The following is a 14,844-nucleotide window of genomic DNA, read 5'->3' as shown; positions in this document are numbered from 1 at the left end:
CGCTGAGAGAGAAACGTTAAGGGATCAGGAAACGACTTAGGGTCAGAATCGAACCCGTCACTCTGTGTAATGGTACGACGCCTTAGTCCACTGAGCCATCGTGCCCCCATACACACATACAGTATACAGTACAAGTGTATCTTTGTGTATCCTTGTCAAGCATAGAATATTCACTATCAGAGTCTATGATCACCTCAATATCCCCCTGTGCCTACTTGCGGCCTGTTTTCTCATGGCTAGTCACATACACAGATGCACTCAAATGCACACACATACAGTGTAAAAACTCCATCTCCAAAATGTCCATCTTGTCTCTCGTTAAAAGCACACAAAGAAACACACGTGCCGTAGATCTCAGCACATTGTCACTCGCCAATCACCTATCAGATCTTCACCTGACGTTGTCATCACCTGTGGCTTTAAATGTCTATGCTGTGATGCTTCTGTGGACTATGATGTGTTCCTCACGGGACTGCCTCTTTTCATCTTTACTGTCCTATATTTCACAGCACTCTCTGTCCACACTACACAGGATGCACACAGTTTACAGTGCCTTTTTAAGTGCACTATGAGCTGAGGGGATTGGAAGAGTTATTGGTGAGGGTGCAAGGACAATCTGCGACAGAACAAAAACATCTGTTTTCAAGCCTTAGATTGCACAGTCCATTCAAGGTGTAATGTCTTCAGTGTTGTAATGCTTTGTCTTTTCCTACTTTCACATTTTATTGCTCTGTTGCGATTGTGTGCTGTGTTGTGTTTAGTGAGTTTAGTGAATTACAAGACCAATTAATTTGTAATGTATTGTATAGTGTGAGTAATGTATGCATACATTTGACTAGCTTCTCTGATCTGGAGGTCTATGGTCCTGTACGGCAGGTCAGCCCGGAACGTGGTACGCGGCATCCAGTGGGACCAATAGCAGCCGAGAAGCTAACATGGTCAATATGCGGCTATGGCAAATATGGAATTTGGTTTGGTGATAACAGTGCATTCGGCAAGGTCGCTGTCCAGGTCCAGAAGTGTCACCAACATGTGTCGGACCCTGCGTGGCAGGCATCTATCGAATCAGATATCAAATAGGGAGCTACAAATAACATGTATAGAATGGAGCTGTGTGTTCGTACTTGGATGCAACGTACACTTACAATGTGATGCACAAAATAGTAAAAATGGGAGGTGAATGGGGAGCAGGGAGCAGGGAGGTAAGTGTATCTGCGAGTACAGAAACGAGTTCACTCTGGCAGGTAAATGCTGGAATGAGCAGCTTGAGAGGCAGGCATCAAAGAGGTGCAACAAATTTCATTACACTCCTTCTGAATTTCGTTTATATGCATAAATGCCATTAAATAATTCATGGCATTCATTCATTCATTCACTTCATATTGTATAGCAAAATTGAGGTGGCAGTATTTCATACGCAGTTTATTGGTCATGTTCATGCCATCTGTCATGGGTGCATAAAGACCAGCTAGCTATTCCTTCACTTGCACCTTCGACATCTGCCTTTCATTACAATACACTCCTATATATTCTTTTGTTAAAATATACATCATGTTAAGCAGAGAGAGAGAGAGGGGAGAGTTCTATTTAACAAGAAACACTGTTTCCATTACCATTGAAGAGCAACACAGAAAGACCTCAAAGAGTCAAGAAATACAGCACAACTGAAACAAGAACGATATCTGCTTTAAAGTTAAGCTTTTCCTCTTTTTTTTTGTGAAGAAAAAAAAAACAGCCAAGTGCTTACTGCTTGCTACGGGGATTGAGAGGAGAAGAATGGAGTCTTAGGAGGAACTAGAACACATGAGGCCCAGCTGGTTATTATTATTAGTGTAGAGGGCGAGTGTTTACATTCATCCAGCTCCATACATACGCTCACACTCATGTACGCATGCACGCACACACGCGTACGCATGCAAGCACACACATGCACACACGTACACACACACACACACACACACACACTTACTCACATGCACATACTACATACATGCACATACATGTACACACACACATGTACACACATGCACGCACACACACACACACACACACACACACATACTCACGCACATACACACATGCACATACTACATACATGCACATACATGTACACACACACATGTACACACATGCACGCACACACACACACACACACACACACACATACTCACGCACTTACTCACATGCACATACTACATGCATGCACACACGTACACACACACACACACACACACGCACGCACACACACACACACACACACACACACTTACTCACATGCACATACTACATACATGCACATACATGTACACACACACATGTACACACATGCACATACACACACACACAAACACACACACACACTTACTCACATGCACATACTACATACATGCACATACATGTACACACACACATGTACACACATGCACATACACACACACACAAACACATACACTGCCCTCACTGCTGCTGCAGACCGACTAGTGTTTCCAATCTACAGACTTTGCTGTGGCCTTACTGTGTTATTTAACCCTTTAGAGGTGTAAGGGGATTAAGAGTGATATCCCCAATCATTAGCCATATTTATATGACATTTCCCATGGATAACTGTAATCCAGGGCCCACTTAGCTGCAAATTGCTTCGTGTGGAAGTTCCATAGCGGTTGATGTCATCCGCTGGGTTGCTATGGGCGGGCCTCTAGGCAGCTGTCAATCACACGGATCCATTTACCCTTTGCTTTCATCTGAAGCGACTGGAAGCACATGTTTGTGGTGAGTGATTGATCAGCCTCACGCACGCATACACATGCACAAACACACACATGCTATAGTACACACACACACACACACACGCACGCACGTACACACGCACGCACGCACGCACGCACGCACGCACACACACACACACACACACACACACACACACACACACACACACACAGAATCCACTGTATCGTACACAGGCACACATGTACGCGCGCACACACACACACACACACACACACACACACACACACACACACACACACACACACACACACACACACACACACACACACACACACACACACACACACACACACACACACACACACACACACACACACACACATTAACCCACACACACGTTCACCCCCCAACACACACACACACACATGTTTGCGGTGTGCGATTGATGAGTTCCACGTTCCTGGGGAAGCGTCTCGGTAACCTTGCTATTGTTGGCAGCCGTCCTTCACCAGATGAGTAGCAGAGCGGCGTGCTGCTTCGAGGGGCCCCGCGGACATCTAGTGGTCCGTAATGCAGGATGACTTACATCTCCCACGCCGCCGACTTCACACCTGATGATGCTACCGCACTGACAGCACACTCAGCTACTGTAGCCATGCCAAGTAAACACTCTGTTATCAATTAAATCAACTACCGCAACGCAAGCTGTAATTATGAGATGATGAGAGCTGTATGGTCGGGCCTATACCACAGCATGTGAAGAGCTCTTTTTCCCTGAAATGTAATTACCTTACCATGATTCATTTTGGCTCTTTTTTAGATTAAAAAGGGCATTTTTTTAGCCACTGATGCATTTGTACAATTGTATTTGTGTTAGGCCAGTAATACATTGTATTTTGATAGACCAAATGAAATATCTTGAACACTTGTCAGTCTGGGTCAACCAATTGATTTTGCTGACAGTAAGGAAAATTGGATTATTGTCATTTTGGAAACGTTTTGTATCAAGGAATTGTATCGAGGAATTCTCTTGTATTTGGAAACGTTTTGTATCGAGGAGTGCTCTTGTAACATTACCTACACATTGAGTGAATTGCCTGAAACGCATCCTCATGATACATAAACTTAAAAAGTCTAATAAAATGTGTATTAACGTCCATCATGCTTAGGATGCAAAGTGATCAATACCAGAACAACAAGTCTCGTAAATACACAGACACAGGCTTTTTAATGCAATGTTTACCATCGGGTACTTGGAGTACTGAAAGCGGACCTATTTATGTATGTGTACATTCCACATCAGACAGCTGCCACCTCTTGTCATGTCTTGTGCATACGAGGAAGAGAAGACAAGTGAAGAAGAGAGAGAGAGAGAGAGAGAGAGAGAGAGAGAGAGAGAGAGAGAGAGAGATGTGAGAGATGTGAGAGATGTGAGAGATGTGAGAGAGGTAATTCTATCTATAGGGACAACTGCAGTGGGATGGCTGCACAAAAAGCAGTACACAGAGTGCCTTGCTTCTATCATACCATTTGTGCTGCTTAGGGCAGGATCTGATCGCATACTCACAAATATACACACAAGGAAAGGAATGCACACACACACATGCACACGCACACACACTCCTTCAGATGCATGTTTGATTGCATATGCACACATCCATACTTGTTGTGAGCTACAGGGATAGATGCAAAGGATCAAATCAACAGAGAGCATTCTGATCATACACACACACGCACACACACACGCACGCACACACGCAGGCATGCACGCACGCACACACACAAACACGCACGCACACACACACACACACACACACACACACACACACACACTCACACACACACACACACACACACACACACACACACACACACACACACACACACACACACACACACACACACACACACACACACACACACACACACACACACGTTCACATTCCCACATAATACATTTTACAGTGAACTGAATATGCACTGGCAGAGATACAAAGCAAGACAAGATAAAAACACATAAACAGACAGCCAGATTATCTATTGTCTCTTCTTCAGTCTCCGGAGGGTCGTACTCTACAAGCATACACACTTACACATGTACACAATAGGGAGTGATTTATTTTGCTTGACTGTGTGTGTGTGTGTGTGTGTGTGTGTGTGTGTGTGTGTGTGTGTGTGTGTGTGTGTGTGTGTGTGTGTGTGTGTGTGTGTGTGTGTGAGAGAGAGAGAGAGAGAGAGAGAGAGAGAGAGAGAGAAGAGAGAGAGAGAGAGAGAGAGAGAGAGAGAGAGAGAGAGAGAGAGAGAGAGAGAGAGAGAGAGAGACTGTGATTTATTTCCTGTCATATTGAACAGAGAAGCGGACCCAGATTCATCCCAGCTTTCTCACACACACATACAGTAGATAAGAGCTGAACGGAACACACACACACACACACACACACACACACACACACACACACACACACACACACACACACACACACACACACACACACACACACACACACACACACACACATGTAGACACACACACACACACACACACAGTAGACACACACACACACACACCACACACACACACACACACACACACACACACACACACACACACACACACACACACACACACAGAACTGTAGAAGCAGTCACCACACCCCTAATATATTAACAAACAAAAAGTATGTGCCTCAGCATCCTCATGTTGAGTCTAGTTTCATAAAAAAACATATATACTGATATTGCATTCCCCAGTTAATTCCACAATCACTTATTTTACACACACACACACACACGCACAGGCACACACACACGCACACACAAGCACAAGCAAAAACATATTCAAAGACACATGAACAGCATCATCCTCCTCAGTCGTGACAGGCTCATTATTCATCCCGAAATCATTGGCACCATATGACACAGCCACACCAAGTGTGTGTGTGTGTGTGTGTGTGTGTGTGTGTGTGTGTGTGTGTGTGTGTGCGTGCACGCATGTGTGAGTGTGGGTGTGTCTGTGTGAATGTGTGTATGTGTGTGTCTGTGCGTGTGTGAGGGACAGAGCGTGTTTGTGTGTATGTCTATGTTCTTGTGTGCATCTGTTGCATGTGCATGTGTGTGCATATTTTTGTGCATGCATGAGTGTGTGCGTGTGTGTATCCCATTGTGTGTGTGTGTGTGTGTGTGTCTGTGTGTCTGTGTGTGTGTGTGTGTGTGTGTGTGTGTGTGTCTGTGTGTCTGTGCCAAACATTTTTTTAACATACCCCAACAAACTGCTTGAGGAACTGGCGTGATCCCTCCAGGTCCACCTCTGACAGCTCCACATAGTCCCCCATCATGCCCTCCTCTGAGGCGGGCACGTCCCGGTAGAACTGCTGGGCACGGTAGTAGAACTGCTTCTCTCCCTTGATGTACTCGCAAGTCACCGCAAACAGTTTCACTGTAACGACACAAGGATATACTGTAGTGCATCCATTCATACTGGAAATACACATGCATGTGTGTGTGTGTGTGTGTGTATGTGTGAGTGTGTGTGAGTGTCGGTGGGTGTATATGCAAGGTGTATACTGTGCGTTTATTCAGGGAAGTTGACAGAGGGGGGGGCAAAGGAGTCAGTTGTCCCGGGCCCAGGGAATGGGGAGGGACAGAAGTGTACAGGGCCCAGCCAAAGCTGTCAGCGTCCCTATGTGTGGGAAAAATGTCTTGGTCGCCTGTGACACGCACACACAGACACACAGCGGCGTGGAACAGGGGGGGAAAACCCCGACTCATTCTCAGGGCCCAGCCCACCTGGGGGGCCCACCGGGGGGCCCCTATGGAAAATGTTCTTCTTGTTTTGCTTTTTTAAACATTATTTTTACAATAATGTCAATACATGTTGGTAATTTATGTAATTCCAATGTTCTCTGGAAATACATCTGTTAAATTGGATATCCTAGCCTGCAAATAGGCTACAATATATATCAAACACCCCCATAATCAGTACGCATTGGTTTAGTCCGCCCTCTCGCGGACTTTTGATTGCACAATATGCGTAATCAACACTCACTCACTTCATTATAGGCATTAAACGCAGCAGCCGGTTAGCAATGAAAGATGTCTAAAACACCAGGCTTTCACAAAAAGAATAGAAAGGCAAGAGAGACAGGGGAAACCAGACGAAGCAACTGCTGCTGATTTCTTGCAAGAAAGGTGAGCCCAAATGTCAAAATTACCGCCTACAGTAGGCTAACTGGTTATCTCATTCCCATTCCGTGTGGCCTACTGTGATAGCCGGAGTCAGATTAAAAAATATATATCATTTTTTGGCTATAATTGTGATAGCCTATTGAACCCATATTTGTCTTTGATATATTCATAACAAGTCACAAGACCAACAAAGGGTCGATGTTGGTTCAAATATCCAAATAGCAAAGCTAATTTGTAAAATGAATCAAGAAAATGTCACAAACGTGAAGATGCCCCCTGTCACAGATGCAAATTGTGCGAACTTGAGAGAAGGTGAGCCTATTTTAGCTAGCCTAATATCCTAATGTTGAGGAAAAGCAGTGTCTCAATCGGGTGCATCACATTTGCAGATTGATTATGTCCTCGTAACGATATTAATCAACGTCACGTTCATCAGTTGCCAATGTCAAGGTGGCGGTGCGAGCTGTCAGTCCTTAACCGTCATTCTGCTTTCATTTTGCGGTCTCAACACTCTCAATAGGAAATCTCTGGTTACTTTCCCTGGCCATCTGACAACGTCCGTTGTAGCTGAAGTGTGGTAAATTAATGACGAGATTTTGACGGGGCACCAGTCTGCGTTTTGAATGCTGCTGACGCCATTCTAATCTGCGCAAAGCGCAAGACAAAAGATAAGCAGAGTAGCCTACCTACCTCGGTGCTGAGCAGGTAGCCTATCTGCAATTGAGTGCTCATGACAATTGCCCTATTTAAGGTAGGCTACTGTGAAATAGTTACTGGCCAATTTAAATCTGAAATAGCCGATGCAGTAGCCTTATAAATAATGATTTCTATGTGACTAGGTTCGGGGTGCCCTGACTTTAGAAGGTTGAGAATAACGGCATCAAATCCAAACAGCGATACTTTTGTTCCAGCCTATTTTAAGCGACATTCCATAGTAAGCTTCTGCCAGCTGATTCTCTATTCCTGCTCTCCCAAAAAAAACAACTAACGGACAAATGACGTGCGGGTGCGTGCAGCGGGCCAGTGCCAGTGAATGAATGTGTGCGCGAGCGCGTGTGTTTCTGTTAAGGGAATGCATATTGAAGAAAGTTCAGTTCTATATCAATGTCTCATGTCTCCTTATTGCACGAAATATTAGGCTAAATGCATTGTGAAGAGAGATTTACCAGTCTCTCTCCTCCCCCTCACACCATAGTGATGAAGTGATTAAAAGTCATCTCTATGAATATGATAGCAGACTTTTCACAACTGGTGATGTGAAAAATAAGGACATTATGTCTGTTCTGTGATAGGCTATCATATGATTGAAAATGAGGATGATTCAAGTGAAGGGGAGGAAAGCATAGGCCTAGAGGGGTTTTCTGAGGAAGGCAAGGAGGATGACAATATCAGTCGCGCGTTCGCGCGCGCGCGGGGGGGGGTTGTTTGGGGGGTTGTGAGTAGGGGGGCCCATGAAAGAAGTTGTTCCTAGGGCCCCAAATTTGGTGCTACGCCCCTGCACACACACACAGGCGCACACACAGGCACACACACACACACACACACACACACACACACACACACACACACACACACACACACACACACACACACACACACACACACACAGATGTACACACGCACACTAGCGCACACGCATGCACACCAAGGACGGCAGTGGAACCTCAACTCAATAATAATAATGCTGTTCAAGAATGATGACACACCACATCGAAGACAAAGATGAAAGAGGTCAATATTGTACAAGATGACCGCTATCACAAAACAAACAGTGGAAATAAACACTGTGATTGGGTTCACGTTTCTCTCTCCCTATCAGAACCGCCACAACCGGTCAAAAGAGTGCTCTTGCAATCATCAGCCGCAATACTTCATTCAACATGTTGTTTGGAGTTAATATCACATGTGTCTGGTACAGAGAGAAATTGCACCGGGGAAGAACGCAGACTTGCCGCAATGAACATGTAGGAAACTTTGGAAATGTAGGATTGCTGGAGCCCTTGTTGTTATGACGTGCTTTATGTAACCAGAAACACATAGCCTCATTGAGTGACAATAGCAATTGAGTGCAATTACATTTAAAAAAAAAAAAATACACACACACACACACACACACACACACACACACACACACACACACACACACACACACACACACACACACACACACACACACACACACACACACACACACACACACACACACACACACACACACACACACACACACACACACACACACACACACACACACACACACACACACGTGTGCACATGTGTGTGTGCATGTTTGTGTCCGGGTATGAGTGCATGGGTGGGAGGTAGAGAGAGAGAGAGCCCATGCCCTTGGTAACAGGCAATACAGAAGTTGCCCAGTAAATACCAGCTCACACCATCCTACAGTTTGTCTATGAGGTCCCCCACCCACAAAACATGACTGCCATTCTTGCTGGTGATTGAAGAATGCTATGAAAAGCTTGGGGGTCACATCGCTGACTTTTTGCAAGTCTGTGGGATTACCACAGAAAGCTCATTTAAACCTGCCAGATAATGCATAGTGCATAGTGTGTACAGCATAGCGCAGGACCAGCTAAGCAGTGCTTCTGAGACAAGGAGCAGCACTTGTTGCTGTTGTCAACAATGATGAGTCCTTGAAAGCTAGTGTGTGTGTGTGTGTGTGTGTGAGAGAGAGAGAGAGAGAGAGAGAGAGAGAGAGAGAGAGAAAGAGAGAGAGAGAGAGAGAGAGAGAGAGAGAGAGAGAGAGAGAGAGAGAGAGAGAGAGAGAGAAAGAGAAAATGTGTGTGCGTGTGTGTGTGCATGTGTCGGTGTGCATGTCTGTGTCTGTGTCTGTGTCTGTGTCCGTGTGTGTGTGTGTGTGTGTGTGTGTGTGTCTGTGCGTGTGTGTATGTGTGTGTGTCTGTGTATTTTGCCTGTCAGCAGGGATAGGCCCTTTGCTGTCCAGAAACAGGCTGTCAACAGATTAATGGGATGACTTGGAGCACCATCAGTATCAGTCACAGCCACCGAGAACCACTGATCTCCAAAGACCTCTTCTTCCTCTGCCAACTGGCTCCTCTCCAAATGGGGGGCTGGCTGTGAAACCCCATGCACCAAAGCTATGAGTGCATACAGTAAGTATAACCAGCAGAGAAATAAGTTGCACGGGTCGACAGTGCTGGAAAATGACACATGCTCTAATAGAAACATGGTCTGAAACAGAGGAGTTGGCTTATCAAATTGTGTTTTTTTCTTTTCTTGAAGTGTAGACTCTGTGAAAGTGTAAATAATCTTCACCCAATTACTAATGTCATGTCATGATTTAAGGAGTCAGCATGGCTTATGAACTGCAGTATGCATATTGTCAACGTAATGATTTGCAAACACTCCCTCCATTCACTGATTGGATGTTCACAACTACATGTGACTCCACAGGGCATTGAGACAAAACAAAATGATATGTAGCCTATACTGCACACTGTACAACCAACTTTACAAGGCTTATACAAATGTACAGTAATCAGCGACCACGTCCAAGAACATGGCATTAGGTCAGACCGCTAAGGACACCTTCAAAAAGTGAAGTGGAGGGGGGCTAAGCAGGAGTTGGCATAGAGTCTGTACATCTGATACAAAGAGCGGCACTCACGGGCTGCAAGTTTGGTCATGTGACCTAAGAGAGAGGCATCCTGAGAAGGTGACTAATTATAGCTGTGCTGCACACAATCCCGATGAGGGAAGATACGTGTGTATCTATGAAGCACAAGATCATGATGAGGGAGATTACAGCCATGTGAGACTTCACTGATGACAGACAAGTAAAGCCATGCTGTTGGACATTTGTTAGACGTGTGCTACAGAAACATTGATAGCTTTCCTCTTCAGCCACTCTACAGACTGGAAGTGGAGTTATTGAAATAGGCTCAAGTGTGTCGCAATAGCACAGACAAATAGAAGATGAGAGAGTCCACTTTTTTTGCTCCCAATTAATATATTTAGTTGACACATTTCGGATCATTGGACCCTTCTTCAGATGGAAGAATTGTTCTCATTGAGAACAATTGACATGGTGTGCACCCCTGAAAGTATACGTAGTGTGGAAGGCATCATGGGGAATTCAAAAGTGCCTTTCACCCTATTAAAGGCAAACTTAAGGCAACATTTTAAAGGTACAGAAATGAATCACCTTCACAAGTCAGTGGATGCTTAAATGAGTCATTATACAACCGGTCTGGTAAAATGGAGGTTAAATCAACAAAAATCTAATGACTGATTTCACAGTCTGTGTGATAAAAGCCACACTTGCAAAATTGGGACTGATGACCCACCAGTCAGAATATCACAAAACAACTTGCTATAAGAAAATCTGACATCTCACAGTAGACAAAATCATGTTTCTAACAATTTCTGACTCTCTGAGATGAAAACATTCAGAGCGTGAGGGAAGAAAATATTCTCAAAACAGAGTAGAAGTTTTTGTCTCTTGTTATGGAATGCCAGTGAACACCACTAACCACTTGGTGAGCTAATTGCAGGCTGAGACTAATCCATTTTACAGCAGCAACATGAACATTTCAGAACCACTTTATTGCATTGCACACAACTCAACAAAAAAGTGCTTAGAGTGCTACATACCAGACCTATGCACTGTGTAGGATGGTGGCCAGACTAGGTATTGAAACTGTGCTGCTCAAATTGGATCTTTCATGAATATTTACTAAGCAAAAAAGTAATATTTACTAGTATGACCAAAGTATAGTAAGTTTTGCTGCTAAAAACGTAATTCTGGAAATTAAAAATGGCGGACATGGAAAAGATGCACCTTTTCATAAAGGCCTATGAAAAGTGCAATTTACCCAGTCATAATAAATACTTGGAATTTTATGGCGGTGGTAAGTATTGTGGTCCTAGCTTGTAAGTGCATAGGCACCTATGCCTGACCTCAATGATACCACTTGCTCCCCTTTTTGTCTTCTCATTGGCTAACGTACCAATACTGACACCATCATTCACTTACACACATCCACATTACCCCTAGACACCTTGATTACCTCTGGAAATGACCAAAGGAAGAAGTGATAACATTTTGGTTGTGATCTAGATCACGATCTGGATCCAGGATTTTTTTTTAAAAGATTCTTCACCATTGCGGGTTACGGCGAATTTTGTCATTCCAGTTTCAAACTCAACAAAAACGATTAGGGTGTAACATCAAATCACGTCAAATATTCTATCAAACAGCAAGGTTTAGTGATGATCTGATCTGGATTCCGGATCTGGTTGTCAGTTTTATCATAGGTATAGGATTCCACGGTGTGTAGATGTTATGGCGTTAGTGACCCCAATGGCCTTGGCGGAGGTTTGCACTCTCTGAGTGCTTTTAGTTTTGATATGATTTTAAATAAATGTTAAATTGGATTCTGTTGTTGTTTCCCTTTATGTTTCACCCTTGAATGAGCTTGGGCATAACAGTCATTAATATGTCATCTTAATATTAGTACACTGAAGCAGTGATACCGGTACAAGGTTATGTTTTCACCAGTGCTCTGCCAATTTGTCCCCAACACATTGCCACATTAGGTGAAGGCCCTATATCTAATTTCGTCATATGATTCAATAATCACAAGACATGCATTTTTGGCTTTGGCCAATATGGCTTTCTCTGTCCTTGCTTGTGGTTCAAACGGCTAAGGCACCTGCTATGCGGAGGACCTGGGTTCGATCCCGGCCTGAGATCATTTCCCAATCCTATTCCATCTCTCTTCCACTCATTTCCTTCAACTCTCATTACTGTCCTCCTGTCAAAAATAAAGGAATAAAGCCCAAAAAACAAATCTTTAAAAAAGACTTGCTTCCATGTAGTTGAAAAGAATTAAGTTCAGAGGCACCACAAGTAAATGAGGATCTGTTAAAAGAGGTCAACCCTCTCATGTTTTCTATACTAAAGGTCTCTCTGCAATAGTCCTCCAGTAATCACTTCTCTGCCATATTTGTCACATTCAAATGAGGTTTTCATCAGTGTTGATGTCAGATAGCCTGCGGTCATTGAGAGGAGCTGCCTTGCTAGTTAGTAGTTCCAGCTGTGTCAACAGAGACACATCAGTAAGATGTTTAAACTCAGTTTTTATTATACTGTATCTCCATATATTTATGAGTCCCGTTTACAAGATCAGCTCAATATACCACTATTCATGCCAGAGTTTGACAACTGAAATCAACACCCAAGTAATTTATGATGCAGGATATTAAAAGTGTCCTGCTTCTCATGCATCACTTTGCATCTTGCACACAATAGCACTTAGTTTACTCATGATTTTGTCATGTGCAAAAAACATCTTTGTAAAATAAATAGTTCAAAAGGTGTTTTTCTGTAGCAAACCCATGTCTACCAGCATGCACGATAACAGCAATTGTAAAAAAAATAAAAAAAAATGGATAATGCATGTTCCATCATTGTGAGCACCACATTGAACAAATACTGCTCAAACATACAGTATTGAGTGAGGATCTTCATGAACTTTGAATTCAATCATCAATGCCCGAGTGTCAGTTCAAAGTATGGGAAGCGCAAAAACATACATGCTAAACTATGGGGGGGGGGGGGAGAAAAAAACACACAGGGTGTAAAAACAAACACACACAAACTATATGGGTATGTCATCACCTCTCCACTGTCTTCACATATGACTTACTGCACAGCTCAACTGATGACTGGAGCCAGCTGCAGTGGGCTATGTGTGTATGTATGTAGGCCCCTTTATGTGTATGTTTAGCATCACGTAGATATGCACCATTTGCACTCTCCCTAGAAACACATAGTCTGTGAAAGGACAGTGCCATTATGTTGTGTCCCAACCTGCATTGTGTCCCAACCTGTTTTGTCTTGTGTACCCCCTAAGCCTTTTTGTCATATCATAAGTAACCCCTAAGTCTTCATCTATCCCAGAGCGGCTATATTCCATATTTTTATCAATACATTTTTCACCATACCCGTGGTGGTACACAATAATAACAATAATAACAATAACAATAATAATACTAATAATAACACACTGCATTGCCAAACTCCAATGCATACAAGATGAATACAGCACACGGTAAAATGCTTAGGACTGTATTATAGGCCAAGCACCTATATCACATAATTTTTGCCGTGTTAATTCAACACCTAGAGAGTTGAACTTCACATTCATAGTGTCGTCCTTCCTCTCTACAGTAAAAGGCTGAATTAACACTTCCGAATTTGCTGTGTGTGCCTGTCCACTCAGCTTACCCAGGGGCAGCTGGTCCTGCAGGTACTGGTAGGTGGCGAAGAACTCCTTGCGGAGGGTGTTGTGGAAGTGGAAGGACATGCTGGAGCGGCAGCCCCCTGCCATCTTCTTCACCCATTCGTCATGGTCCTGGGCCTGCTGCAGGTCCCCATTGCAGTCCAAGATCATCGGCATCTTCGCACGCGGCTGATGCTGCTATTGCTGCTACTATAACTGCTGCGACTTTGACTACTTCTGCTGCTACTGTTGCTGCTACTACTGCTGCTACGACTGCTGCAGCTCTGAGTAGACACACACACACTCGTCTAGCTCTGGTGTAGACTGGGTGCTTGTATGTCTGTCGCGAGTATGGGTGTGTGTGTGTGTGTGTGTCCGTGCCTCTGCTCTGAGTGAGAGCCAAAATGCCTTCACTGGGTGACAGACCGCGAGTTTGGGTCCATGTGCTTTGGTCCGTCTCTGAGTGAACACCTAACGCGCTCTCGCTGAGGGGTGGGCACGGGTGTCTGTGTCTGTTTGCGAGTTTGAGTGTGTCTGTCTGCCACACTTCTCTGAGAGAGAGAGAGAGAGAGAGAGAGAGAGAGAGAGAGAGAGAGAGAGAGAGAGAGAGAGAGAGAAAGGGAGAGAGAGAGAGAGAAAGAGAGAGAGCCTCAACACCTTCAAGAGG

At 44.1% G+C, this 14,844-nt stretch overlaps 1 protein-coding gene across 1 annotated transcript in view; it reads right to left on the bottom strand.

Annotated features, from left to right (window-relative positions):
- ntmt2 (N-terminal Xaa-Pro-Lys N-methyltransferase) overlaps window positions 1-14,603 on the bottom strand; it is a 22,855-nt gene extending 8,252 nt beyond the window's left edge. Inside the window, exons 1-2 of the mRNA XM_063201266.1 lie at window positions 14,183-14,603; window positions 5,988-6,163 (exon numbers count right to left, since the gene is read on the bottom strand). Coding sequence (XP_063057336.1) covers window positions 5,988-6,163; window positions 14,183-14,354 — 348 coding nt within the window. The 5' untranslated portion in view covers window positions 14,355-14,603. The remainder of the gene's footprint in view (window positions 1-5,987; window positions 6,164-14,182) is intronic.
- Between the last annotated feature and the right edge of the window lie 241 nt (window positions 14,604-14,844).

This window comes from Engraulis encrasicolus, chromosome 6, assembly GCF_034702125.1.
Source record: "Engraulis encrasicolus isolate BLACKSEA-1 chromosome 6, IST_EnEncr_1.0, whole genome shotgun sequence".
NCBI lineage: Eukaryota > Metazoa > Chordata > Actinopteri > Clupeiformes > Engraulidae > Engraulis > Engraulis encrasicolus.
This window is presented reverse-complemented; position numbering and strand designations above follow the sequence as displayed.